Source organism: Ischnura elegans, chromosome 1 (genome assembly GCF_921293095.1).
Source record: "Ischnura elegans chromosome 1, ioIscEleg1.1, whole genome shotgun sequence".
In the NCBI taxonomy this organism is placed as follows: Eukaryota; Metazoa; Arthropoda; class Insecta; order Odonata; family Coenagrionidae; genus Ischnura; species Ischnura elegans.
Window position 1 is genome coordinate 163,271,807 of NC_060246.1, and position 27,699 is coordinate 163,299,505.

Sequence of the window (27,699 nt, forward strand, 5' to 3'; positions counted from 1 at the left end):
AAGGGTGTGCACTCTGTCGGTGAGTTTCGAAGTTAATATTTCAGTTCTGCTCAGTAAGGGAACTAATGACCTACGCTTGGTATGTCAGATGTTGAAGTATATGGGATTGTGTGGTGATAACAATGGTGATAATGAGTGCATTTGTGTCTACAGCATAGTGTCTGTGGTTATTTGTATTGCTGAATGTTCAGAACTAGGCCAAAAACACTGGAGGAAATGAATTTCGGAATGACGATAAATTGTCATGGATGAAGGGGAACTCCTCAGCAGGATAACACAGCCTTAAATAATGGACGAGATCCTGTAGTATCGGAGTTTTAATGCCTCAACATGACATCAGAAAGGTATATTCTGGTGCTTTAATAATGTTCCAATACCTGTTTTAACCAGCTCTTGCACACACGGCTAGTATTCAATCAATAAGATGAAGCTTGCATATCATGTGCTCTCTCCATCAGTCTATTGTTGCTTTCACTTGTAGCCTTTCTGTTCTTACGTAAAATTTTCATTGGAAGGTTTTTTTCTTGTGTGCAATCTGTAAAATTAGCTCTGTGATAAGGTTTTATTAAGTTGGGTGCGTCTCAGGATCGATTTAAACATTTGCCACATAGTCGCTGTTGCAGACAATTTAATTGCCTTGACTTCTTCATTGTTAACGCATTTGTTACGAACTTATATTTATTTTGCTGTTCCATTTTATTCGCAAAATTATCTCTATTTCGCCTTTTCTAGTTTTCCTTATCGCCCTCTTAGGGTGCTTGTATTTACTTTATCGAATAAGGTGACAATGCACCTCGTAGAGAAATATATAGGGTAAAATTGTTGCCAGTTGACCAAAATTGAATGCAAAACGAGAAGCTATAATGCATCAGCTCAGCAGAGTTGGTTTTCTTCAATGCATGTGGCGAGGCCGTGTGTCCACGGCACGTTGTGTTTCTCTTTCTGATGGATGAATGATCGCTCTGTATTTTTCTATTTCGTGCGAATCGTCTCAGTGCTTCTTCGCGATGTGCAGCCCCTCTCCCCCCTTCTCCTCCTCGTTGGCTTAATTGTCGCCGATGCTTCCAGATGAGCGCAGTTGGTCTCCTCCAGTTCATCTGTTCGCTCTGTTTTTTGGCGTCGGAGAGGGCGGGGGCCACTTGCGTGGGCGACCTCCCCCTCGACGCAGTGTTGCCGGCGGCCGACACGACTTCCCTCGCCTCTCCTCTTCCGACTGACACAGACTGTGGCAGTCTCAGGCGCGGCTCCGCTCTGCGCGTTGGTCCTGCTGTTTGTTTACTTAAATGCACGCCTCCGCCGTCCACCATTGCACCATCGCGCTGTATATCAAAGGACGAGCATTGACACCCTGTTGGAACTCGAACCCGCGACCTACTGGTTGGCAGGCTAGGATTTAATCCCGCTGTCCGCGATGGGAAAAGCTTCGAATATTGCGTGCTATACTTCTCTTCGTTTTCAAATGATTCGACAATCACATTTTTCAAGGCATTGACTCATAAAAGCCTCGTGCCAGAAGCCGTGCCCCACGCAGTTTCCTGTTTCGTCCGTACTCCCCTTTGAACTCCCTTTGGTCTGGACAACACGGACGGATTGTAGGGCCTCTTTTCCTCGTTCAATGGTGGCTAAAAAGGGGTTTACTTGAGGGGACCTTTATATGTTCATTCTGCGTTTAAGAAATGAAAAGGTGCCTCTGATGGATGATCGGCTTTTTATTTTTCCACTAAAGGAAAAGACACTCCAGGTACCACTATCATGATGGAAAGATTCTTTGCAGGTTCCACATTCAAATGCCATAAAATACATGGCATGTTTTGATGCTTTTACATAATTTTCTGTCCATCTGTATGGGGTAGGAGATTGGTGTGATGGGGCCAGGATCCTCGTGCCTCTGCTCTAGACCAATGAGTTCTCTCCCTCTGTGTCCCGTGGAGATGTAGTGGTGAGGGAAGGGATTGGTTGGGTTGAGGGCAGTTGCTAACTTCAAGAAAAGGAGCTTTAAGGCAGGGCCCTCCACATAAATTTTTCCTGGACTGAAAACAAAGAAATCTTTGGGAGCTGTTTGTGGCTATCCTCCTCCGTCCCGTACTGCTCTCATTAGCCCTTTTACCACCAGCCCATTTCGGGTGGGATGTACGAAGACTGCAAAGGTTATTTTCCAGAATTAGCAACATTTCAGATTTTAAAATTTTTTAGCCGCTTAATTTTATTTAATGTGTCTAGATTTTTTTTCCCAATTCTTAAGATAAATTTATATCTTACAATTATAGATAGATTATGGGGGTTAACATAAATTACAGCCGTTGAAAAGGCCACAATCATGAAAGAAAAGTAAAATAATTCGGGCTTATAAATCGGCCCCTGGCAGTTTTCGCTCAACCAGCGAGGGCCGATATATTGGCCCGGTGGCAGTAGAAGGGTTAAGGCAGGGCTCTCCACATAAATTTTTCGTGGACTGAAATCAAAGTCATAAATCCTTGGAAGCTGTTTGTAGCTACCATCCATCATCCCTTACTGTTCTCATTAATATTTGATGTCTTGCTAAATCACAAATTTTGTTGTGATGCTGTGGAGGCCGTGGAGAGTGCACTGAAGGCTCTCATTTGGGCCGGTTTTTATCCATTGCCACACTCCATGAGAAAAATCTGCTCCTCTTCCCTATCAAAGATTTGACCACTCACACCACGGGATCCTTATCTGAGGGCATCCTCACTCAGCCGTACCACCTCAACACACCCTCCCAATAATGTTGGCATACAAAGATAGGGAAGAGCTTTGGATGCAGTGGGCTATGTGATGTTGTAACATTGAAATAAATAAATCTTCCTTGAGGTTATCAGATGGTTTTTCTTCAGGGATATGCCACCATGTCTCACCTGAAATGACCATCTGTACCATAATCAGTATCATTACTGGTGTACGGAGGGTAATTTTGGGTGTACTAACGACTATTTGAATATTTAATGCTTTATGTATATGGTGGTTTGGGTGATGAGGCCTATGGGGTCCACTGTGAAGGGAGGCCACATGCTGCTGCAGACTCAATCCACTTATCCCATTCATCTTGTCTAACTGCTTTCATTGAGCATTAATCAAACTATTGTTTCACAGTTGGAGTTTGGAGTTTTCCTGTTTTTGCTGGGTATTTTTAAGATTCGAGTTTTCAGATCTCTAGTCTTTAAAACATTTCAGGTTGTTAACCCTGCAGGACTCGCGCCCCATTTTGGAACGCGAGAACTCGCGCTGAGCCTGTCAGGCTCAATTTTCTTTTTGAAGTCATCACCTATGGAAGTCGATTATTTTTCCTCTTTTTTTGTTTAAATCAAACTAATAATGCTGAAATGGTCCATTTCATGAAAATCAAGTCCATTTACGTCTGATAAAATATATAATTATTTCTTCATATTGAGTGATATAAAATAGATTACCATTACTTGTTATTGATTTATTGACTTGCAAAACCACTACACAGTATTAATATTAGGATAGAAAGAACTATAATAAGGCAAAATTAGCTATGATCATTATTCAGCAAGCATGCACCATACAATAAATGTGTATGCTTGAGACAAATACACTTTCCACTATTTTTGCAGACATACCCGGTAAATATATTTTTCGTGTACCCAGTATGAACACTTTTTTCAAATTCCAGTGCACTTTGAATTCTATGTTTTTTTAGTTGCCTTTGGTTAATCTATTCTGTTAGTCTTGATAGGCTCGTCTTATAATTAGCCCTAACTCTTTGGGGAGCGATTTTATGGTTCCCCTTCTTTACGCGTGTTCATCTACGAGCCCAGCTGACAATTGCCTAAATAACGCTCTCTGAGATTTTACTTCTAAGTTTTTGTTTCCGAGGTGAAAAATGTAGGAATTTACCACAGCAATATTTGGCATAGGACAACGCCGTGCATTTCTTGATACATTGCATGCTGTGCATAACTAATGTAGTGTATCTACTCCTGATTTTGTCATGTCATAAAAAGGTATCTTTTCTGGCTTTCTTTCATCTCCACTACATTCATCATTTTTTTGTTATAGTTCATGGTTGATATCATAAACAAAAATTTATTCTTTCTTGGAGTGTATGACGCAAAAAAACAGTTCTTGCAGAAATCAAATAAACTGGATTTTTTATTTTTTGTTCCAACGAAAAAAAGTAGGCAATTCCCACTTATTTTTGCGAATTGTTCCAATCACGGCAAGTCGGAATTTTGAGAGTTTATTTACTAAACAAAAACTGGCAAATAAATTGTCAATCGAAATATTTCTACCAGTACTGCTTATGGGGAGCATAACCTCTTCACGATATCAGAAGGGCTGTTGTTGACCGAAAACTATCCATCAGGTTGTTTACCAGCATACACTTCTAAGTTCTAAGCATAAAATATTCTAGCAACTACCTCGCAAGGCAAAATTTTTTATTCCGTATTTGTTGGGCATACTTGGGATTTATTGCTGGAATGCACAAAAACCTCGAAAATCCACAATTTTCTCATAAATGGTTGTGTATTCACCAATAATGTAAGAACTTTTACGATTTACTGTCAAATTTTTCAAATATCTCATGAATTGCAGCTATCCAATCAATTTTTTATCTTCTTTGCTCTTATTCTTTGTATTTTCTATAATTTTAGCAAGCAAATAATCGCTTCCAGCGTGCTAAAACAGAATACTCATGGTTTTGTGGCGGAAACTGGCGCAGTTGAAACTTCAGCGAGAAGAGCACATCCGATATCTGTGCACTCTCTAGTCAGAATGACCGTGTCCCCCTAATTTTATGGCCACCGAGTGGCGAAGAGAATGCACTTTTCGAGAAGAGGTGTAATTATAACGAGCCGTAAATTATAATATTGTGTGAAATCAATACGAGTGGCTTACTTTGTGTCAACTATAGCGCGCTTGTAATTACAGCAGGGAGAGCAACAATGGCTTCTCACACATACTCCCATGTAAATAGTTTTGACTTTCAAAATATCAAGCCGATTTGGCCGAAAAAAGAACCTTTACTAGGAGTATAGTGCTAGAGGTTATCCATAACAGACTACATTGTGTCTATACAGGCAATCAGAGAAAAAGAATTGGCTAAGAGTGAGAATCAAAAATGTAAAGCGAGCACTCGCGTTGAGCCTGAGGGGCTCACACCGCGTGCACGCGAAGCAAAAGTATCAAATTCCAACCTTATGATAGGTTTATCCGGATATTCTGCGCATGTAAAGCGTAGCCAAAAGAGTAAGGAAAAGGTAGAGAAAATCTAAGCGCATAATTGAGAATTGGTCAAGAACTATTAAGAAAATATCAATAATGTGAGCCTAGCAGGCTCAGCGCGAGTTCCGGAGGGTTAAGAATCAAATGTCCTATCCTGAAAAGATGCAATATTTAAGTATAAATTTCTCGGGTGAAATGGCATTATTTTCATGACCAAAGGCTTCCAACTGCCTGAAATTTATCTATACTGTTTCCAATTATAAAGTAATGAAAGTAACATTTGTATCAGTTCTTGCATTTGCAGACTGAAAACTTCCCATTTTTTTTAGCACTTCTTCACCATGCTAAACATTGATGGTGCATTCCAAAAATTCACCATGACTCAATGTAGCGACTAACATTAAACCACCCAAAATAATAAATGGAGTCATTATTTCAGTTACAGAGTACATTATATCAATTTATTTTCTGTATGCATACAAGTCAAGTTCCTCATTTCGGTATTGAAATGAAGTTGATTCCAATATTCCTTTTTCATATTCGTACATGAATCGTTTAATTCTTACGCTTTATCGTAATGAACTCAATTATGGCCATTATTGTGGCTGTTTAGGGGTATGTGAGGGGTGGCTATTTATTATTATTTTAATGATACTGACTTTCCATCGTGTCCTTTCTATTTCTTTGTTTTGAAGCAGATTATCCTCTTTGTTATGTAACTTCACCTGACCATTCTTATTGTGCAGGGACTAATTATGAATATTTAGCCAGAGGATATCATAGACAGACGATTTAAAGTCCCATGTAAATGTGCACTCAAAAAGCGACTCATTCAACAAAACTTATGATTTTTTCACCAATTAGAAAATATTCACCTCATTAAGTGTAATAAATGTATGTATTTGGTGGCACTGACTACCATTCTTTCATAGTTTTCCATAATCCCACCTCTAATGAAGGCTACAAATATGCCATTTTGTATAATTTTTAATAATTTCCTCTAGAATCTCCTCCATATAGTTTTATATGATATAATATTGTAGGATGAACACCCATTTAATCTGCAATTTAGAAAGTACCTATGGATAGGTTTAATGTGGCATAACCATTATCGTGAGTGTCCAATATATTTACAATAAATTGCAGCATAGAGGTATGTATTTCCAAATGAATTGCAATGTAGTGATTGGTAATTATTACTAATAGACATGCGGAAACAGTGTAAATTAGTGTATGATATATGCTTACGTCTGTAAAATTTCTCAAAACAATAGAATTGTTTTATTCAGGGAATCACCTAACCTCATGCCAGTCTCAAAATGATGACAGCCTGAGAGGTTCCCTTATTGTATGAAATGGGGTGCTTGGTGTGAAGTGGTAAAAATATTTGTGTGGAAAGTCAGTAAATTTTGAAATTGGAAAACCATACAGACCATTTCAGAGTATGCGAATTAAAATGAAGGAAGATGCAAGTAAGATAATTACCAATCAACATTTAACCACCCTTTTTACAATTTATGCTGAGGAATAAATTAAAAAAATATATATTCTGCTGTCATTATTATCATGCTTATCGTGCTCATGATTGTCGTGCTATCACATGAGAGGTAATTTACACAATAATTACTTAATTAATGTTAAGATGAGCATGGATTATTATTTTTTAGAGAAAAATTTTGTCAGGGAATTGTGAATATCAGGGGATTTCAAATTTTCAATCTGTAACCGCCCTGAAAATGTATCCCTCAATGTCACAGTGATCTGCATCTACAGCTATCATTGAATATATTATTATCAGATGAAATCTAATTTGCAGCACTTCACATGATCATGTTATGAGCTGTGTCTAACATTATAAGTAGGTGATTTTATATTTCCATCAGTGAGTTGATCGGTGGAGCCAAAGCCATATTTCTTGCGATTAAACTCTTCCACAATGATGTAATTCTCCCAAGCAGCTCCAACAGATACATGTCATAGACAAGAAAATTAGCATGGGAGTAATCATAGGTAGTTGTTACAGTGAGTGTTTTGAACTATAGTTAATAATATGTGGAACTGATATTTTATTGTAATGAATTCGATGAAGGCAGATTTTAATCTTGGAAAAGTAATTGATTAACCCGCCCTAATCCTCCACTGTGGTTTGGGAAGGCAGGTGTGTGCTCTCACGGGCAGGTTCATGCTCTAAGCCCCTCCACTCTTCCCCCTTGGAATCGCTCGTCAGTTTGCAGATTGGTGTTCTCCCAAACCCTGGGAATCCCTTGGCATAAACTGGGAACTAACTCATGTCAAGGATGCTTCTGTTATACAATCATCATAAGTCAGCCATATTCCAAAGATTATGATGATGATTTATTTGTCCAATGATTTTACTAAAGAAATACATAAGACACGTAGTGAAAAGATTCTGTAAAAGTACAAAAAATGAAAATTACATGGCATGTGTTGGTCACAATAGTTGCCAATGATGTCATATGCACTGCAGGTAATATATGTCAAAATATTTATAAAAAAATAGGGATGATCGGATACCTCGGATCCAAATATCTGCGGATATTGCCCTAAATCAGATCCAAAGTCACGGAAGACATCGGATCCGAAATTTTGAATAATAGCTTCAGTGAATGCAACGCAATCCAATAAGGGTGGAAAGAGTTCCAATTCTATCTTCGAATGCGCCGTCGCATGCGATTCTTGTCCTAGTCATGAACTGTTTTGTTTGAAAGCTCTCACAGAGGTTACGTAGGAGAATTTCAACTGTGGAAAATAAAAATAGCATAATACGACTGGCATATAATGTGATTCTTCCCAAGAGATTGAACAATCGTCGGGGGAATCTCAGCGACAGGAATTTGAAAATGCATTTGGGTCCGAAAATATCCGATCCAATAAAAATCCTGGATCCATCCATCCCTAAAAAAAAACATATCTGCAGAGCTTATGCTCTTCTGTTTGTTAAAAACTCCTCAATGCTACGTTGGGTCTTTGGATGCAGCTCTCCAGTCCACTTTCGTGTCTGCTAACCTTTTCTTGGTGAAGTGCATATGTTTACTCTTTTATATCCTTTATGTAACCTGTCATATGCAAATTATTCGGTCCCTTGCCCTTCTTCCCTTCCACCTGTCCTTCTGCAATTGTTTTCAACAGACCATAATGCCTCGTAATGTTTTCATTTGCCTTAGCACATCCCCATTACTTACTCAGTTGATTCCATCTCTTCACTTAGCCTTTGTTTTCCATCAAAATATTTCCATCCTTGTCCCTAAAGGTATTGCATTTTGCACTCCGTTCCTTAAAATGATTCCTTGCCATTCTATAAGCAGCTTCCACTTTCCCCTGCACAAGGTTATTTCACACACCCTCATATAGGTTTATTATTTATGCATCTCTAGCTTTCGGCATTTTACTACGAATCTCTTTCCTTTCTCTAGTTGCAGGCCTGTCTTCCTCAGTTTTCTCGTTTTTATTCTTTCTTCATTCTTCAATGAGGTCCAGGACTTTATCCATGATCCATGGCTTTTTCTCTTAACTTTTCTTCTCACTAAGATGTCTCATGCAGCCTCCTGAAGTCCACATTTAATGTTTTTCCAGTTATCCAGTGATTTATCGAGCTCAACTAATCTTATTTTGCTCTCCACTACTTTTTGAAATGGATATTTATTGTGGCTCCTATAGTTTCTGTAATTGCCTTATGCTCTTCATTGATATTTTGAACTTCATTATCTCTAGTTTATGAACGTTTGCAGTTCTTTTTCTGGTTCCTAAACCTCTGCTTCATTAAAATATAGCCTAGTTGAAATCTTCTTTTGTCTCCGTAGTATTTTCCATGCATATCTTCTTCGCATGTGATTCATAAACAGTGTTTCCAACCACGATTTTGTGTTCTGTGCAGGATTACAGAAGCCTGTATCCTCTTTCTTTTCAATTTCCTTATCCATAATTTTCCAGTTATTCTTCAATATTTCCAGTTATCTAGCCTTTGTTGATGACAGCATTCTGATCGCCTAAAACAAACCTCTTGCCTGTTTTTCTTCAACTCTTACCTGTTTGATTACAGCCTCAATATCTTCATAGACGCCGTCTTCTTCATCCTCATATTGTGTCACGTAGGCCTGTACTATTACTGTGTCTAGTGGTTTAGTTTTTAATATTACCTTAACCATCCTTTCATTGTCCTGCAGGAGAGTATTCACACGCATTTTGGCTCTATTTCCTATCATTATCCCAACTACACTACCTATTACCGTTTAGAGATCTGTTGTATGTAATCCTGTGGCTTTCTGTCCAAAGGTCTCCCCCTTCAGGCCACACCCTTTTGCTGATTCCTAGAACATCAAGTTTAAATTTGCACATTTCCACCTTACAGGTTTTAAGTCTTTCTCTGGTCCTAAACGATCTCCTGTCCCTATCCTCAAAACTTTATCTCAGTGGACCGGTGGCGGTCCCTCTCGGTCGACCTCGGTGGCGGCGGGAATAAGTCCTCGCCTACCATACCGAAGGTCGCGGGTTCGAGTCCCGCCTGGATTGGTTCCCCCTTCCAGGACATGGGTGCATGTGATTGTCTGTTGCTGATTGTTTAAACTCCCAATGTAAAGGCCACATTGTGCTGTTTTCGGGGGTAATAGGGTGGTTTCCTATTATTTTTTTATTGCCTAAATCGAAAGATTATTACTCCTGGAGTACGTATTTCACGCTTTTAGATTGTGAAATGACGATATCTATTTTTCGCGATTAAATGAAAAGTCAAAATTTTCAAGCGCGCGAAAACGCGACGGCCATAGGCAGTTTTAATAGGTGATTATTAAGAGATGTTTCCCTGAGCTCTGTGCCTCATGCATGCATTGGTAATCTCAGGCGATGTAAAACTCCTATCTACTCGTATAGAAACTAGGTCCCTGTGACGTCACGTGGAGTGGCATCGCATGGGCGCCAATCTGGCCTTTTTCAAATGCGGTTAAAATTGAACATTGCCATTCGTCTGAACTGGGATTTCTAAAACCAAATAATTTGTATATTATGAATACACTAATGGTGGGCAACGAATCGCAATCAATGCCTTTCGTTTTTTTTATGAAGGAAACTACCCTATTGGGGGATTAGTTTACGTATAGAATATTTTACTTGAGAGGATTTCATCATGTCTTTTATTTAAATCATGGAGTAGCTTCTGCGGGATAACAATGTTGATTTTCCCGTGCTTTCCACATCGCGGTATTATGGCCGTTAAAATAAATGTTATCGCCTGCAGTGAAAAATAACCTCTCTACTGACCACCGTTATCTCCACCTTCATTCATACTAAGTGTTAACTTGTTGGCCTGTCTTACCCAGGATTACAACGTCGGAATGCCCTCGAGTTTTGTCCAGGACAGGATATTTGACAAGTAAACTCGCTTAATTACATTGCAGCCATGTCCTATATCATCGGCAACCTGATGGATGCGGTCGTTGCCTTTAAGCTCAGCCGGGAGTACTGTTACATCCGCTGATTTAACTGGTTACGAATGTGGGGATGATTACGAACTGGAGCTCGGTTGAAGGAGAGAAAAATGGGAAAAAGATCTGCTGTTTAATTCCTTTTCTAATGGCATATTGGTCTCAGCACATCGTGGAATCGTGTTATTACGGTGCGTTTTTCCCAAATTCCGCGTCATTTCTAAGTATTTGGGTAATTTTGACAGGTCTTTGGCGAGCCAAGAAGCCATTTTGTCCCAATTAGTGCAAAAAAACGGGGTTGGTCTATCATTCCGATGCGAATTTCTCTATTTCAATTGCGGGTGGCATAATCATTACATGAGTTTTGCGCTAGTAAAAACTGACGTTAAGATAGCTGAACCGTGATTTCAATTCTTAAATGTAATGTAGGTTCGAAGATTTTCGCGGCGTTGGTTTGATGATCTTTCCATTCTATTCGGGTTTTCGGGTACCTGAAGACGCCGACTGTAACGCCGGCGAAACTGTTGTCTTTAAAATACAACAAACGCGGTGAAAAAACCCGAATAGAATGGAAAGATCATCTTAAATGTTATGTTTACGTAATTGAAAAAACATATCTTCCTCTCCTCGGCAGCACGCAATGATTCGGCTGGCGCCTATCGGACGCCGGTTGCACTTCCGTCGTGTCCGCGAGTTCTGCTCTATCCTGGGTCTGCCTTAAAAAAATATAAAGTATCCGCTTTTAAATTGTCTCCGCGTTAGCTCATGATGCAAAATAATGATTTCATAAAAATGGTTTTAGAAACCATAATTTCATTACTTCGTTTGACCTTGAGTTAGATTTTGACCTGCCGAAACTTTTTTCGGCGACCAGGAAATAGCGCATTGTCTTCTTATCGCGTTGTTTGACACTAGAAACTCGCGATGAGGTTTTTTACATTGATTTTAAATTAGCATCATTTTACTGTGAGTTTCCGCATATTACGTTTTTTTTATTTTTCTGCCAAACAAATGAGGACGTGCGAAAAATCCGGCATCGCAGATTGGAGGAAGAACCATCGAGTTGAACAGCAGTTGATGCGAAACCCTAGGGCGGGCTCGCCGGTTACTCTTCTGGGGGGAGGGTCTGGAAGCGTTAGCTTATCACCTCTGCACCTCAGAAGGGGGAGGACAGGATGGAGAAAGGAAGGAGGCGCCCGACGACGCGTCGCGACGCCTCCTGGGGTGGGATAGGGAATGAAGGGATGTGACGAGGAATCCCGCACCGTCACAAAGGCGGGCGGGTCCTACCAACAGCGAAACCAGGCAACAGCAATTGCTATTCTAATGATTTTGGAGGATTGTCCTATGAGGAAGAATAATCAACGATCAAATCGTTAGAAAGTTGAAGAGCAGAGTTTGAGGGTTCAGGGCGAACCCTTCGAGGATACAACGCACCGGGGCCGGGAACCAATCCAGTGGCTTATACGCCCGATCACCCGGGGAGGGGGAGGAGAGGAAGGAAAAAGGAAAGAGGCGCCGCCGCGATAGGAGCCCGACGACGCCTCTGGGAGAGGATGGGAACGGACGGGACGGGGGAAAAACACCCCAACGCTATAGAAGCGAAGGGGGCCCTACTTTAAGCGAAACCAAGCGTGAGCTATTAATGTTCCACCGATCCTAGTGGATTTTCCTATGAGGAAGAAAATCCATCGATCGAATCGGTAGATAACGGTAGTTGAAGAGCAGTTGATTTGCTGAAGCCTCAATCGCATCATCACTGTTTCCGTTCATCGGAGTGATAGCTTTCCAGGGACTGTCATTTAGCCTCCGCCCCTTTTTTTCATGACCTGTTCTGTAGTGCTTAATGTTTACTTAATCGACATTCTATTAAAAGTCAAACGTGGCTTTGCAATAGGGTAATTTCTTTCATCAAAGAAAACGAAAGGCATTGATTGCGACTCGTTACCCAACACTAGTGTATTCAGAATATACAAATTATTTGGTTTTAGAAATCCCAGTTCAGACGAATGGCAATGTTCAATTTTAACCGCATTTGAAAAAGGCCAGATTGGCGCCCATGCGATGCCACTCCACGTGACGTCACAGGGACCTAGTTTCTATACGAGTAGATAGGAGTTTTACATTGTCTGAGATTATCAATGCATGCATGAGGCACAGAGCTCAGGGAAACATCTCTTAATAATCACCTATTAAAACTGCCTATGATCGGAAAGTTTCCTTCGTTTGATAGGGTATTAATAATCCTTATTTGAGCCAAGCGCTACCTGCTAGCAGCCTGCATCGCTTCGGCGCGCATACCCTCGCCCCAAGGTCACCTAACACGGCGACAGCGGGAACCAGAATGACGTCACACGGGGTTTTCCCAGCATTCATACTTAGCCGTCGCGTTTTCGCGCGCTTGAAATTTTTCATTTAATCGCGAAAAATATATATATATCGTAATTTAAAAATGGTGAAATGCGCACTCCAGGAGTAATAATCTTTCGATTTAGGCAATAAAAAATAATAGGAAACCACCCTATTGCTGTCAGCGGCTGCGCGTTCTGGTTGACTGTGATACGGTGCGAGTGATGGAGAAAGGGATGGGATTGCCATCCTTGGAGCCAAAGGGACCAGTGGCGTAGCCAGGAATTTCAAACCAGCGGGGGAAATTTTTGAAAAACAGGGTACTAAGTAATGGGTTTTTAACTAATTTTAACACTTTTCATAATAGAAAAAACTTCATTTGTTAAAGAAATATTTTTTTAATTCATGATTTTTCAATATTTTGTTTTCTTTTATGAAGGAAAATGATAGTGTTTTTATATTTAGGGGGAGTGGGTCCGGACCCCCTGGCTACGCCACTGAAAGGGACACTCTTCGTGCCTGTAGCCATCGCGGTGAATGATCGCGTGAAACGATCATTTTTCCGCCATCATTGGAGCGATCATTGATTAGGTATAGATATTGCGTATCAATACTCACTTGCCAATCAGGCTCTTTCTTCTGCACTCTTTTCTTATAAACCGTTATCAGCACCCGCGCTTAAGTCCCCGAGGGAAGAAAAGCTAATTTTTTTACGAAAATTCCACAGAATAGAATGAGCTACCGTGACGTCATTCATTTCAGCAGTGACGTAACTATGGGGGGATGAGAGGGATAGATCCCCCCCCCCCCTCCAAAGCCTATGAGAAATAAAAAAATATTTATCACTTTTGTCTAGTTTTGACACTTAATAACTGCACCAGCTTAAAGTTAGAGATCATTTGCTAATATCATGGCAGTGAGGCGAGTCACTGTTTACTTAACGAGTCGGTGAGGGCGAGCCCTGCGACGGCGCGACACTCCTCCCCATATCCCCCAAAGCGTACTCCTAATTACGCCACTGCCTTTCAGTGGAAATTTGTGGACTCTTACTCTGAGACTATGGCGAACAAGATGGTCTGGACTGCTGAGCATATTATGCGATTAGCAGTCCAAGTCGTGTGCTACTGCCGGGGAACAAAGCCCTAAATTGGAACACTTAAGAGGTGTTCGCTCTTGGCTATAGTTTTGTAATTATGTGTTTTGTAAAATTATAAGTATGCCAGGACTAGCCACGGTGATAACTTTACGAAATCACCCGCAATGCACAAAATTCCACCAAAAAAAATCATTCTCCTCGACCGGGATTCGAACCGGGATCCCTCGATTTCCGTGTGTTTCCGAGTGTTTTAGCCAGTTATTTTTTTACGTTTTAGTACATTCTTTACTGTTTTCGGGTAGAAAACGTGTTGTTTCAATATTTTTTTATTTAATTTTATTCTTTCTTTCTTTTCATCGTATTCTATTCGCCTGCCAATTCCTCTCTTTTGCGAGGAAGAAAGAGGAAATTCTTTTGAATGCTATGATGTATAAGCTTATCCCTCGAATAAGAGATAAGTGAGGCATAAGTGATCGAACCTATGCCGCAAATTAGAGCTTTTTCTCTTCATGAAAAATATCGCTTCATAAGGAAGTCACCCTCAGTCGGAATAACAGCGAAAGGAAAGCGAAAACTGTTGTGCGTAAATGTATAAAGTGGAGCAGTGACGCGCGCTGGGAAATACGGCAGATCCAGGGATTATGAAGAGTTTTAAAAAGGAAATGACGCTTTAAACACCAATTCATTTCAGAATTCGCGTGTGTGTCAAAGTGGCTCCGTAAGTACTCGCGGGTGAAATGCCTATTTACTCAAACTGAATAATCGTCCTGATCGCAGCGCGCGCGCTTCGAATGCCTGCAAATCTTCATTTGGAATCCGTGGATTGCAGACTGGACGTGACAGAAATAGATCCTGGATTCCAATAAACAATAAAAACGTAATTAATCCTCAAAAACGTCGAAATAGCTAACAATTATGCCCACCACGACGTAATTTTTCTATTGAGAGTGATGGAGATTGCCTTGTTAGTCCTTTCGAGTACTTGCGCCCCATCCTAAGCATGGCCTCTTTTATTACTTAAGTAAAGATGAGGCTATTATGTAGGCACCTCCAATTATTATCTTTTGTGTACGTATACGGTAAATACTTTGCAAAATTATATATTTTCCCCTGTGGAGTTCCATAAAAAAGAAAGAGGTCGTCTTAGAATCGAGTTTGTCGTAGATTTCTGTTGAAGTTAAGGTAGTTATTTTTCATGAAATCACATTGTGAGTGTCTAGAAACTGCTATGTAAATAGGAAATTTAGTAATTTTTATGTGAAACTTGGAATTTTGGCCTGTTGAGCGCAGCTGAAAGATGGCTGATTTAAAATATTAAATGTACTCAGAGGAGAGCACGCACTTCAATTGCTTGAGTACTAGGTACTTACAGAGTGGTTTTGGAAAAAAAAGAAAGTCTTCCCTTTGTCCTCGTTGAGCACTTGCTCCCCCTCTTCCGTTGCACTAATCCACATCGGACATTCTTTGAAATACATATCCCTTCAATGCCTTTTAACAAAACCTTTTCTGAATCTTGAATGAATGACCATTGTTCTTTGCCACAATTATTCTAATGCGTACTACACATTTTCACTCATATGGCCATCATATGTCTCAAGATCATATTCTCTTTTAACATTGATGGCTCTGTGAGCCAAAATGCAATGGATGCATTAAAATTGTTGTGGAAAAGTGCACTTGTATGATTTTATTTTAATTTGGCAAACTTCCATTTCATCTTGACTGAATGGGTTGAGTTTACTTTTTATGTGCATCACCAGTGGAGTGAGTTATTTCTGAGGCCGTGCGGTCAGTCTCCTTTTCTTATTTCCATCTCACCATTGCTATTCGGTTGTATGTATTCTTGGTTTCCCTTGGCCTGCTAAACAGTACAGAATGCTAGATGTTTATTTTTTGCTATTCTTCTATCAGTTTCAATTTAATCCATGGTGTCTATGTGTGCTTTGGAACTTCCTGGAATCCATCTCTCCTAGCCCAAAATGAAACTTGGGTCCATCTCTCATCCTTTTCCATAGTCCTGCCAAACTCATTTTACTGGTCTCTATGTCAGTGGCACAGTGAGGGGGGGATTTTGGGGGTTTAAACCCCCCCCCCAGAGCTTAGAGAAATATTTAAATTTAATCCATTCTACTTAATTGAATTGATATCAATAATAAAATAGTGTAAGGATTAATGAAATATCCCTCAGAAAGCCGTAAAACTCACCATTTTGAACCGTTTACCTTAATATTCCACAATTTATTAATATCGCTCCTTCCGCTTATCCTGGTGGGTATACCAAACCCCCACACACCCCGGTATTAGTTGCACCCAAACCCCCCCCCCCCCCAGCCTCAATTCCTAGCTGCTTTATGTCACTTTAGACTTTCGGGCATTTTTAGAGATTCCTTGCATCTGACATCAATTGATTTGTTTTGGTGACTTTGTGGAACGAGGAGATATTCATGGTAGAACAAAAAATATAGTTCAGTTCCACAAACTTTATGGTGCTGTCAACTAGTTCTGACAGCTATAGCGTCATTCTCAAAACAAACTGAATGCTTTTCATGCGAATGACGATATAGCCGTCAAAGCTAGGCAACAGCACCATAAAGTTTGAGGAACTGTTCGGTGTTTTTTCTTGTTCTACCATGAATTCCTTAAGTCTCTTATCTTTTTCCCTGGATAGTTTTTTATTAGATTTCATGCTTTAGATAAATTGTCCAGTACAAGGTTTCTTGGTTAGGGAGTCAGTGTATTTCTTACAAAATCTTATTTATTACTTGAGTGATAGGTATTGAGAGGAGATAGTCTGTGCTAGTGTGCAACTTTTGTCTAGGTTTGCCTGTTTTATATTCCTGAATGTTCTTTTTTCATTTGTTAATATTACTCCTTAAGTTTTTCAATGTTCACAAATATCTAGAGAGGGCCTTTATTTCCTCTTTGTCATCTCGACAGGAATGTGTGCATGAATATTGTTTCAGTATCTTTAACCTCAGTCTAATATTTTTCTGTTTACTTTATGGATAAATTGACAAATTAATTAAAATCTCCTCGTCTTTCTGCAAATGTTCACCGAGAATAGCTCATGGGTCTCCTGTGTCAATAAAAGAAATAATTTGCAATTTTTTTTAGAATTAGCTTTAATTGTGTGGTTTCAGTGTAATATGTACATGTATTACACTGAAACCACACAATTATTACCAAATGTATTATCTTCCGGTGCTCCACAACTGCAGTAAATACACCAAATTTCAACTGATTGTAAGTGGAGGGAGGTTTTTGTTATGTATTGGCTTAAATCATATGTCATGGTGACACAAAAAGTTTTCTGGTGCTCTTCAGCAAAATTTAACTTTGTTTATTGTTGTTGAATATTATTCATGGCTATGCTCTAGATAGTGCAAATTATTCACAACGCTGAGCTTCTAGGATGTTATTTCTCTGTTGGATGTTCATTTTCTTGAATTTAAGGGTAAACAAGAGTGACAGTAATTTTTCGATCGCTAAATTATTCTTTTCTACAGTGTGATCAAGCAATCGTAAATGTAAAGTTGTATTCTCCGTAATTGTATTCCTAACATTCTCTAATTGGAAACTATGAAGTAAAATTTCTTACCCTGTTTGTTGCTCATAGCCTTGGAATAACATGCTATAATACAGAAAGTCAAATTTGGCCTCAGAGCACAAGCTGCTGCTGCATGGGGCTACCCAGCAAGGGGCAGCTGCCCCCCTCTAGAAGCAAAAATCGTAAATGTCTTTAAGGGAAATCATATTTTTTCAAGCAAATAATTTTTAAAGCTATTGATGAGTTGTTACAGTTTCCTTAAAATGTTGATTTCATTCACCTTTTCCATGCTTAAAATCTTACCTACATCTTTAACACATTCCATGCAGCCGACAAAATCTTGGGTGTTCTGGGTGACGGAATTTTTTTATTTTAATTTCCAATAGATTTTGCTTTCTTATGATTACCTTGATATCTAAAGTTGCCGATAACATACGGGAAATATTTATTTTTAAACATTTTTTTTCGTGACATCTTAAGATGTCGTCCGCCATGACGAAACAATGTACGTATGCAACCGGCAATACACCAATACCCGCAAATTCTATTTTTCAAATTGCAACAAACCCCTTCTTATTCTAAAGTTCATTTCAATTTTAGCTGCTAACATTAAATAATAATAAGCACTGGATATAATTTTGACAGTTAAACTGCAATATTTTGTGAAGTATTTTTAGCTTCCTGCATATCGAAAACAAAACAAATGATTTGAAACACTGCAATGGTTCGGGCAATGGTCTATTGGGTTCTCTACAGCAAACTTACATTTTTTCCCGCACATTTGGCAATTCACAGTAGAGAACCCGATTGGCTAGGTCCTTCCAAAGTAATACTTCGAGGAAGCCTTAGCTAGGAAGCAATGTAAGTCGATGAAGAAGAATACACATTTTTTTTCAATTTTTTTGATTCCAACAATTTGCTGTAAGCTTTCTCTGCATGACCAACACAATGCTTTTTTGAAAGTAAACCATTACTATCATACATTTTTAATGTTTTATTTTAGTTTAAAGTAAAATACATCGTTGTGAAAATAGATATAGCACTTATCAAAAAATAGCATACAAAATAAAGAGTAACTTTTTCATTACACTTAAAAATACATATTCGTTATTTCTCTAGCATCTTCCCATGATATTCAATGAAGCAGGAACGAAGACATAGTCCGGGCTCATCCGGACAATCTGGGCAGAAAGTGGTGGCGGTCTTCCTGACTCCTTTGGTGTGACAAACGCGGCATCGCTTTTGTTTCCGTCTATTCCCCCCGTTGGCAGGAAAGAAAGCGGGAAAATGAGATTCGGGGGGCTTGGGTGTGGATGGACGTGAGGTAGGGCCTGTTTGCGCTCCTACCAGGGATCGTATTAGCTCTATGCGGAACTCGTACAGTGTTTTTTTTGTGTCCACTGTATTTTTGATACAATAAGTAACTATTTATAATGATCAACTGAAAGATGTGTATTCCTAATTTCTTATACCATTTGACCGATTTATGCTCACAGGGGTAATATGCTAGCATTTGGTCGCCGTGAGCAATGCCTCTCATAGATTTGTTATACATAACTATCGCCTCCGGTGTTAACTTCGCTATTCCTTTTCTGTTCGGGACCTCAAGCAACTGGCTCCCATGCTCGGAGGTGATGACCAAAACGTCCCGTTTGTCCCTCCATTTCAAGACGCAGATGCCATCATGACTCCACTGCTTTACTATTTCATCCTTCTTAATTTTTTGGGACACAATTTCCTTGGGATTCCCTGCTCTGTTTACCCACAATGTGCCTGTGCAATATATTTTCTTTCCCAGAAGTTCTCTAGACAATTGCAAACTGCTGTAGTAATTATCTAAATAAACAGAATGGCCAAAACCCTCTCGGCCCTGAAGTAGTTTATGTACTACATTTCTTACGTGCCCCTGCCCTCCTACTTCCTTATCTGCAGACCCAGTGTATACCAGCATTCAAATTACTATTCCGTATGATTCCGTTAACAAATAAATTTTAATGCCATATTTATGACGTTTTCCTTTCATGTAATGTCGAAAAATCAGACGGCCTCTCCATAAAACCATTGATTCATCCAACGATAAATCTTTAGCGGGTGAATAAATGGCATGCATTCTAACTTGAAAATGATTAATCAATGGCCTGATTTTGAACAATTTGTCCTCTGGTAGAGGCTCATTTTCCGTTGGATTTGCAGCGAAATGATGCGTTAGCAAAATGCCAAGAAACCTATCCCGAGGCATGTACCGTGAAAAGCACGTTAAATTGAATAAATCATCCTTTTTCCAATAATCCTGGATTATATTAAGCCTAATTGTTCCCATGTGGAACAATAAACCAAGGAACTTTTGAAATTCGTCTCTCGACATATGTTTCCAGTCGGCTATTCTGGCATGTGGCGATACATTTGTCGATTGAAGGGTCTCAGCCTGCCTGTTGGTTTCTGAAACTAAGAGGTCGTAAAATGCCTCATTGGCTATGAGGTCAAAATAATCGCGTGGGTGATTGCCAGCAGGGGATTCCTTCAACCCGGGACAACCAGTAAATGGCATCCGTGTGATAGCAGGCTGCTAATTTTTCCACATTTCACAAAATCTATCGGTACCTGAGGGGTTTGGTGCCATGGTTTCAATGACGGAATCAGTTGCAGAAATATTGGTCCTGCCACGCTCAGAATCTCCAAGATCCTCGTCCTCGCTCTCATCTTTGCTGTCGCTGATTTCAGAATGGAAGTCTTCCGGGCTTTCCTCCCATAAATCCTCATCTTCTCCCGAAGAATCTGTCTCAGATAGTAGCCTCCTCAAGTCGTCTTCGGTCAATCTCTGTGTTAGGGCTCGCGAAGGATCATTCTTTGAACTTCCTAGTTATTGATTAAAAAAATTATTTAGTTATTGAAAAAATAATAAAATGTTTAAAATTGAATAAATTTTCCAAACTGCACTCGCAGATATTGAAACTCACCGGAGACAGATGGTCCTGTTTCTGCTTCAGTTTTCTTGCCATTTGCATCTTTCAACTTTCTCCTATTTCCTGCTCCTTACTATACAAATATAAATACATTATTAAGATATTTATCCTACAGAACATGAAATAATGAGTGTTGAACACTTACCAGAATTGAGCACTGTTGTGGTGGTATCTTCTGAATGGGAGATATATTTCTTCCTGTGTATTTCGAACGCCTACAGTCGAAAACACAATATCTTACGGCAGCTCGTATGTAAGCTGAACTCTTGAGTTGATGAGGTGCAGAATCAGAATGCCGTGTGGTAGGACAGAGCACCATTCGCGACTAACATTTGAAGGAAGCATGTGTGGAGTGAGGGTAGTAATGAAACAATGTTTCAACCTCCGGGAGTAAGCCCCGGAACAGAGAATTTTCCAGAAAATTTGTAAAATGGACTCTTCATTCGAATGGACTGAAGGGGTAAGGTGAGCGAGGTATAAGAAACAATATAAGACCTCCTGCGAAGGAAGTTCAAATTATCATGTGCTGCTAATGTTTTATAAACACCGGATCGGTAATTGTGTGCTGCATTGGAGCGGAGGAGCGAGGGTATGTAGCAATTTTGGAGCGAGGAAAAAAACTCACAATGAAACTTATATTGACCAGGTAAAACACCTATGAGTTTCTCCCTGCCCGTCGTTATATCAATACACAAATTTCACGCAACGATAACAAAGAAATAAGAAAAAAAATACATTAGGTGACGAAGAGCATGACCCAAAATATTGAAAATATTGCGAAAAAAAAAAACAAAGATAAGATGTAGAGGATATAAAAGAATTCAGAAACGGATAATACCATTGAAAATAAGAAATCTTAATTTACTAAATTGCGTCGAAAAAAGACATTCTGAATCAAAACAGAGCGCGAAAAAAAATAATGAAACGATGTACTACTGATGACATCTTATGATGTCACCCGCCACCCATGGAAGACATTCGTGACATCTTTTGATGCCACCCGCATGGAACGTGTTAACTACCATGGCTTGTCCCCCCCCCCCCCCTCCCCCCTTAATTTTGATCCTGGGTATGCCCTTGCACTGCTGTTCCATTTTTCTTAGGCTCCATCCTTGGGAGTTGTCCCCTCTGTGTGTGTGTGTGTGTGTGTGTGTGTGTGTGTGGGGGGGGGGGGGGGGGGGGGGGGGGGAAGAAGACATTAGTATGTCATCGGAGACATTCTGCATCCATTTCCTCATTTGGGCGATATCAACTCCAATACATTAGTATCTTGCTATACGGTGTGGTGTAGCTCGAGAAAATAAAATTTGTTTGCATTCTCTGTGGTGGTTTGCAAATCTCAATGTCTCCTTTCCTGAAGTATAGCACATTTCGTGTTTGTAAATAAGTAAGGTACCTATTATGTTGTGTTGTGGTGCACAGTCCGAAAAACCATGTTAACCAATTTGTGCAAAGAATGTATCAACCTATAATATTTTCAAAGTTCAAAAATGTCAACAGAATACATATGCTATAAGCCTTAATATATTTTATTAATCATTTTATAAAATATTTATTCTTTAATAAACAGTACATTTCAATGCCACAGGCTGTTTCACAAAGTTTAATAAGTTAATATGTTCTCAGGAATGAAAATGAATATTTGGCATAAAAAATGCTACTTTTCTGTAATGTGCATCACAACAGCATTTATGTATTTACCAATTATTTATGTCTTAGTTGTATGGTTCCACATCATCGTTACATAGTCAACTCATTAGCATAAGCAATGCAAGTAGTTGCTCCGAGCTCTCTAAAAGTACATTTTCAACAAATTGCTATTTGTGTTAACTGAATTTTTCATTCTGTCCTTATTTCTGGATTATATCCGCCAACTCATTTCTGTGCATGGCCCCAGTTTTAACTAACAGTTGGCGTTGTGTGTCTCTTGCGCAGGATGGAGTGGGTGGAGATAGTGGAGCCACGAACCAAGGAGCACATGTACGCCAACTTGACGACGGGCGAGTGCGTGTGGGACCCTCCGCCTGGAATGCCCGTGTGAGTCTCTCTCTCTCTGTTATCAATTCTCTCTCTCTCCTTTCAATAATCACAAAGTGCTCTTTCATCCCTCTACATTACCATCATTTGTGCACCCATTGATTGTTATCGATGGCTATAAACTGATCTCTTCTTCTTCTTCTTCCACCACTGCCTTGCCAACCGCCACTAAGGCAAATTTCCTGGATTGCCATCCTCTCCTTTGTGGCTTTATGATTGTTGAAGTAATGGGCTGTGGTTATGGGCTACTACAAATTTATATTTTTTTTGTGGTAAACGAATTGCCTACTTGAAATCTTGTTAGCCTTAGCTTCTCGAGAATTCTGGCTCATACATCTTATTTTTAGCTTTATTAAAGCCTAAGGATTGTGCTGTACATATCCTTTTTCACTTTTTTGGATGATCACAAAAATTTCTGTCTAGTAAACATTGTGTCATAGAGATGGGAGCATGTTAATTTTTCTGTATTCTGTCAGTCAGTACCCAACTTTTGGTTTTTTGATGAAAGCCATTCTGGAAAGGGATGTGGAATGTGTAATTGTTGGCTGTCCATTAGGCCGGCCCTTATTTTTCAGATTTGCGAAAAGTTATGTTTTCCTGGTCTCAAAATGATCCAAATGGTGTTCATATTCACGTGTTAAAATTTGGTTACTTTAAAATAACGGCAACCCGTGCCCCAAGGGCCCTAAGTACTAAGGACCCTCAATTGAGTTTTTTTGGGGCGGAAATAGCAAAGGAGCATCAGGAGCAAAGTCTTTGCCGAGGGAGGGGAGGGGGTTGAGGGGAAGTCTCTAGTAAGTGGTGCGGGACATACCTCAGCGATGCCGCGGTGCGGGGTGGCGCCCTAGGGGGGAGATGGCATTACGACGGGCGATATCTACTAAACGCTTAGAGATAGGTTAAAACAAACAGAAAATCGGCCCTAAAGGGCTTTACTTTTACGTTTTACATAGAAATAGTACTTTTTCGGCCCCAAAGAACTCAATTGAGGGTCCTTAGTACTTAGGGCCCTTGGGGCACGGGTTGCCGTTATTTTAAAGTAACCAAATTTTAACATGTGAATATGAACACCATTTGGATCATTTTGAGACCAGGAAAACATAACTTTTCGCAAATCTGAAAAATAAGGGCCGGCCTACTGTCCATGCTGTCTGTGATTGGTTGTGATATGTTGCGGTACACTGAAATGTGCTGCCTGCCAGTGAGGAGGGTGTTTGCGACAGTTTGGCTCACCTCTGCCTAGCCATAATGGACTCTTTCCTCTTAGCAATTTTTTGCCCTCCAAGCAGCAATCAGTCATTCCATTGATAATTCAGGATATCCTACATCCTGGTACCATTTGTTAGAACATGTAGCGTGCATGGGTTCCTGAGAGAGGGGAAGGGAATGTTATTTGAAAACACCAACTGACTTACATATCTTTTGTATTCATATTCAGACATGATGCATGTTATGTCTCCATGGTAGACCCTGACTTCCATGGTATCGTCTCTCTCTCTCTCTCTCTCTCTCTCTCTTTCTTTCTCTCTCCCCCTTTCATCAGTAGAGCAATCTCCCTCTTACCATTGACTAGCATAGCCTCATATGTGTGGGTTTAAAGTACCTGTTACCTTACTTGGGCATGTAGGCACTCCAGGTGGCTGGCAGGAAGTACTGTGTGTCGAGGGGCTAAGAGTTGCTTTGTACATCGTTTAAGGTGTGAGGGAAGGGACGTGTTGGCTGCCTCTTGCAAATTGCATATTGAAATCAATCATCAATGTATGGAATTTATGTAAATAAGAATATGACTCTGAATATGATCGCTTTTGGAAGATGTCCACCTCTCAGGAGAGGTACTGGAGAGAGTGTGATGAGTGCTTTATCCACACTTTGGAGTGCCTTCAGTAAAGACACGCAGCTGGGAGTGGGGCTGTGAATGAAAAGACTGTTAGTGCACCTATGCGTCATCATATTTAAGCAACCAAATCAAAGGGAAAAGTTAGGTATTGGCATTTGCAGTGTTTTTTTAGGATGCTTCCAATGAAAGACATGACCATTAGTTTAATTGTGAATTCTACACATGGGTGTGATCATTGCTTCAGAGCTCACTGGAGTCAGCATCTCTTGTCTTGTGTATCAACTTGATAAGTGCATGCAGATTCATATGGACCCAGTCTGATCCATATTTTCTTTCATTTGTTAAATTTGTTGGTGTCATTATGTCCTCAGGTTGCAATGACTTTGATTGAATGCTTGTTTGTCCTTTGCAGGAAGAAAACAGACCACAATCAGTGGTGGGAACTTTTTGACCAGAACACATCTCGCTTCTACTATTACAATGCAACTTCTCAGAAAACGGTGTGGCATCGACCTCACAACTGTGATATCATCCCATTGGCCAAGCTACAGGTAATTATTTTCTATGTCTCTTTGCTTTTGGTCAAAGACTCAATGTCACCCAGTCAATAATCAGGCGTTATTGTTAATTAAGTTTTACTGAGGGCAGTTGCGTGCTACTCCATCCAGAGGAAGGGGTGAATCGCATCATATGTAACATCTCCCATGATGCTCAAGAAGAGGGAATGATTTTTTGCGAGAATGAAATTTTCATAATTTATCAGTTAGGCATAATTAATAGTAATCGCTTATTAACTCTTCTCGGGAAATCAGCCGGGTCAGGATGGACATCCTCTGATGGACATCCAAGTTATATGGTTGTGCATCTACCCTGTAATGGTTCAAGAATAGAATTATTTACTGTTTTTAATGTGTAATCATAGTTGTGGCCCTTGGGAGATGAGTACTTCTTTTGATTGAAATGCATTTGATATTGCGTGCAGACGCTCAAGCAGAACACGGAGGTGGTGTGCAGCAGCGAGGAGGGAGGGGGGCGGAGCAGCAGGCGTCAGCGCAACGCAGAGCAGGAGCAGGATGAGGACGAGGAGGAGGACGACCCGCCCACCCCCTCTTCCTCGACGCGCACGGTCAGCTCGCAGACGCAGACGTCGCCTTCGCCCTCACGCCGTGCCCGCCGCCCCCACCACCACCATCACCACGGACACCACAGACACCACCGGCACCACCGCTCATCGCAAGGCGAGGAGGGCGGAGACAGTGGAGAGGTGGGCGCACACTCTCTCTCTTTAGCTCATTGAATCATCCAGCTGGCCCACCAAGAGTCTCGGCGTGGAAATATCTGCATCATTTCATTGCTGAATTTATTAGAGCACAAGGCGCAAGGGGCTGTATGAGAGGGTGTAGTATGATGATGTTTGATGAAACAGGCTCTGAAATGCAGAAATGTAGCGGTTTTCTTAGTCGATTTGGATTGCAGCTGTTGTTCTGAATGCTTTCAGACATTTTTTTCCCTTTTCTATGTGAGGTTATAAAATAATTGCCACCATATTACTGCAATAAGCTTTGCTCGATGTTCAATTCAAAGTTCAAAAGAGGGGGCCCACTTATAATGAATTTTGGTTGTAATGAAGTGAACTTCATTATTTAAGGGCTCCACTGTGTTCAATAGATTAAATAGAGTTTGAATCATAAAGAGGCTTATAGTTTTTCCTTTCTTGGTACATCTTGTAATTGGCTAGCTATTTCTGGAGATGGCCTTACGCAGATAAGTTGATCACTCTAGACGCTCATGTAAGCTATGCAGTGAGAGATAAGAAACTTGTCTTCTCATCAAGGCCCTTGAGGATGTCTGCGTGCTATCATTCAACAGAAATTCAATCCCTTTTCCATATCCTTTACTATGTATATTGATATCACTTTGTTTGAATTTCACCTGCAAATATAAGGGACAGGAAACTCTTGTTTTGTCAACAGATGTATTTGGAGTAAATTCCCAGGAATTGAGTCATGAATTGAACTAATTTATTGCTTATTCTTGGAAGGTGATTGGGTATTTTTGTAAAAATAGATTCTAACTTATCTTATGGTAATTTTGAGGTATCATCTTGCTTGTGTTATTTTTTGGTTTTGTATCTGGAATAATTTATTTTACCATATATTGTACATGAATTTTTAGCTGCTCCTGGGGATAGTAAATGTGCATTAGTGTGTCACTTGATGTGTGAAGCTTGTCAGTTTGGTTGTGCTATTGACACCATGTTATGCTTGTTCTTGCAGCCAATGGCAGCCCACGAACACCGACATTCCACAGGGCAACGATCGACCACGCCATTGGCATGTCGACGGCCCTGCCAGGAGGACGTGCACGCAGTCGACAAGGGCCCATCGAGGCAAAGGAGCCTGGACACAGGTGCGTAGTATGCTTAGTATTCTTTTGACTTCCACTATTTGGGACTGGCTTGTGGGCCTTGATTTCAGTCAAAATATTTGCCATGCCTTCAGCACGACCATGAGCAGTGAAAGAATAATCAGGAAGAAAGTATTTTTCACTGGCTTATTTTAGATGAAAATCTCTTCATTTACACATTGGCCATCTTTTTAATGTTCATTTACTTATTTTTTTATAATGAGTCTTCCTGTATGATGCAATTTTTCTTTTGTCCTCAAATGACTTGATTTTTGTGAAAATATTCAGCTGGTTTGCTCTGTGAAATTATGCTGAAACTTTCAAAGGATTTGAGTATTGTTCAGTAAGTGTGGTCTCGCTCGTGGCAGGGGATGGCCGTGAGCCGCAGCCGCTGTGCCGAAGTCACAGCTTCATGCAGCAGCAGCAGCGCCGTAGCGGTGCGTGCCGTCACCACCACGCCCACGGCGTGGAGGCCAACGGGCGGAGGGGGGGCACGGGGACTTCGTCGCACTGGACGGAAGATGAGGACTCGATGCACGAGAAGTATGTGTCGTTGTGCGTGAGTGGGGAGGAGCAGCGGAGGGCGTGCCGTCGTCACCGGCGCAACCACCACGGCTGCGACGCGTCGGACGAGGAGGAGGAGGGGCGGGAGGCTGAAGAGGGCAGCACCCCACTGCCCAACAGGTACTCCACTCCACTCCACTCGCACCACCCGTTGTTCATGGGCAGTCCTTTTTTTCCATTGTCTCGCTATATGTGGGCTGGCTCAGAAAAAAAGCTGATGCTAGATTAATATGTTTTGAGTTCCACTTAACCAGTAA

The 27,699-nt window shown here is 40.5% G+C and overlaps 1 protein-coding gene across 2 annotated transcripts in view; it reads left to right on the forward strand.

Moving 5' to 3' along the window:
* Positions 1-44: 44 nt before the first annotated feature.
* The window catches only part of LOC124172941, a 59,292-nt gene continuing 31,637 nt past the window's right edge, over positions 45-27,699 (forward strand). For both annotated transcript variants that reach the window (XM_046552473.1, XM_046552478.1), the window contains exons 1-6: positions 45-344; positions 22,534-22,635; positions 24,885-25,023; positions 25,455-25,736; positions 26,749-26,881; positions 27,247-27,562. In XM_046552473.1, coding sequence (XP_046408429.1) covers positions 331-344; positions 22,534-22,635; positions 24,885-25,023; positions 25,455-25,736; positions 26,749-26,881; positions 27,247-27,562 — 986 coding nt within the window. In that variant the 5' untranslated portion in view covers positions 45-330. The remainder of the gene's footprint in view (positions 345-22,533; positions 22,636-24,884; positions 25,024-25,454; positions 25,737-26,748; positions 26,882-27,246; positions 27,563-27,699) is intronic.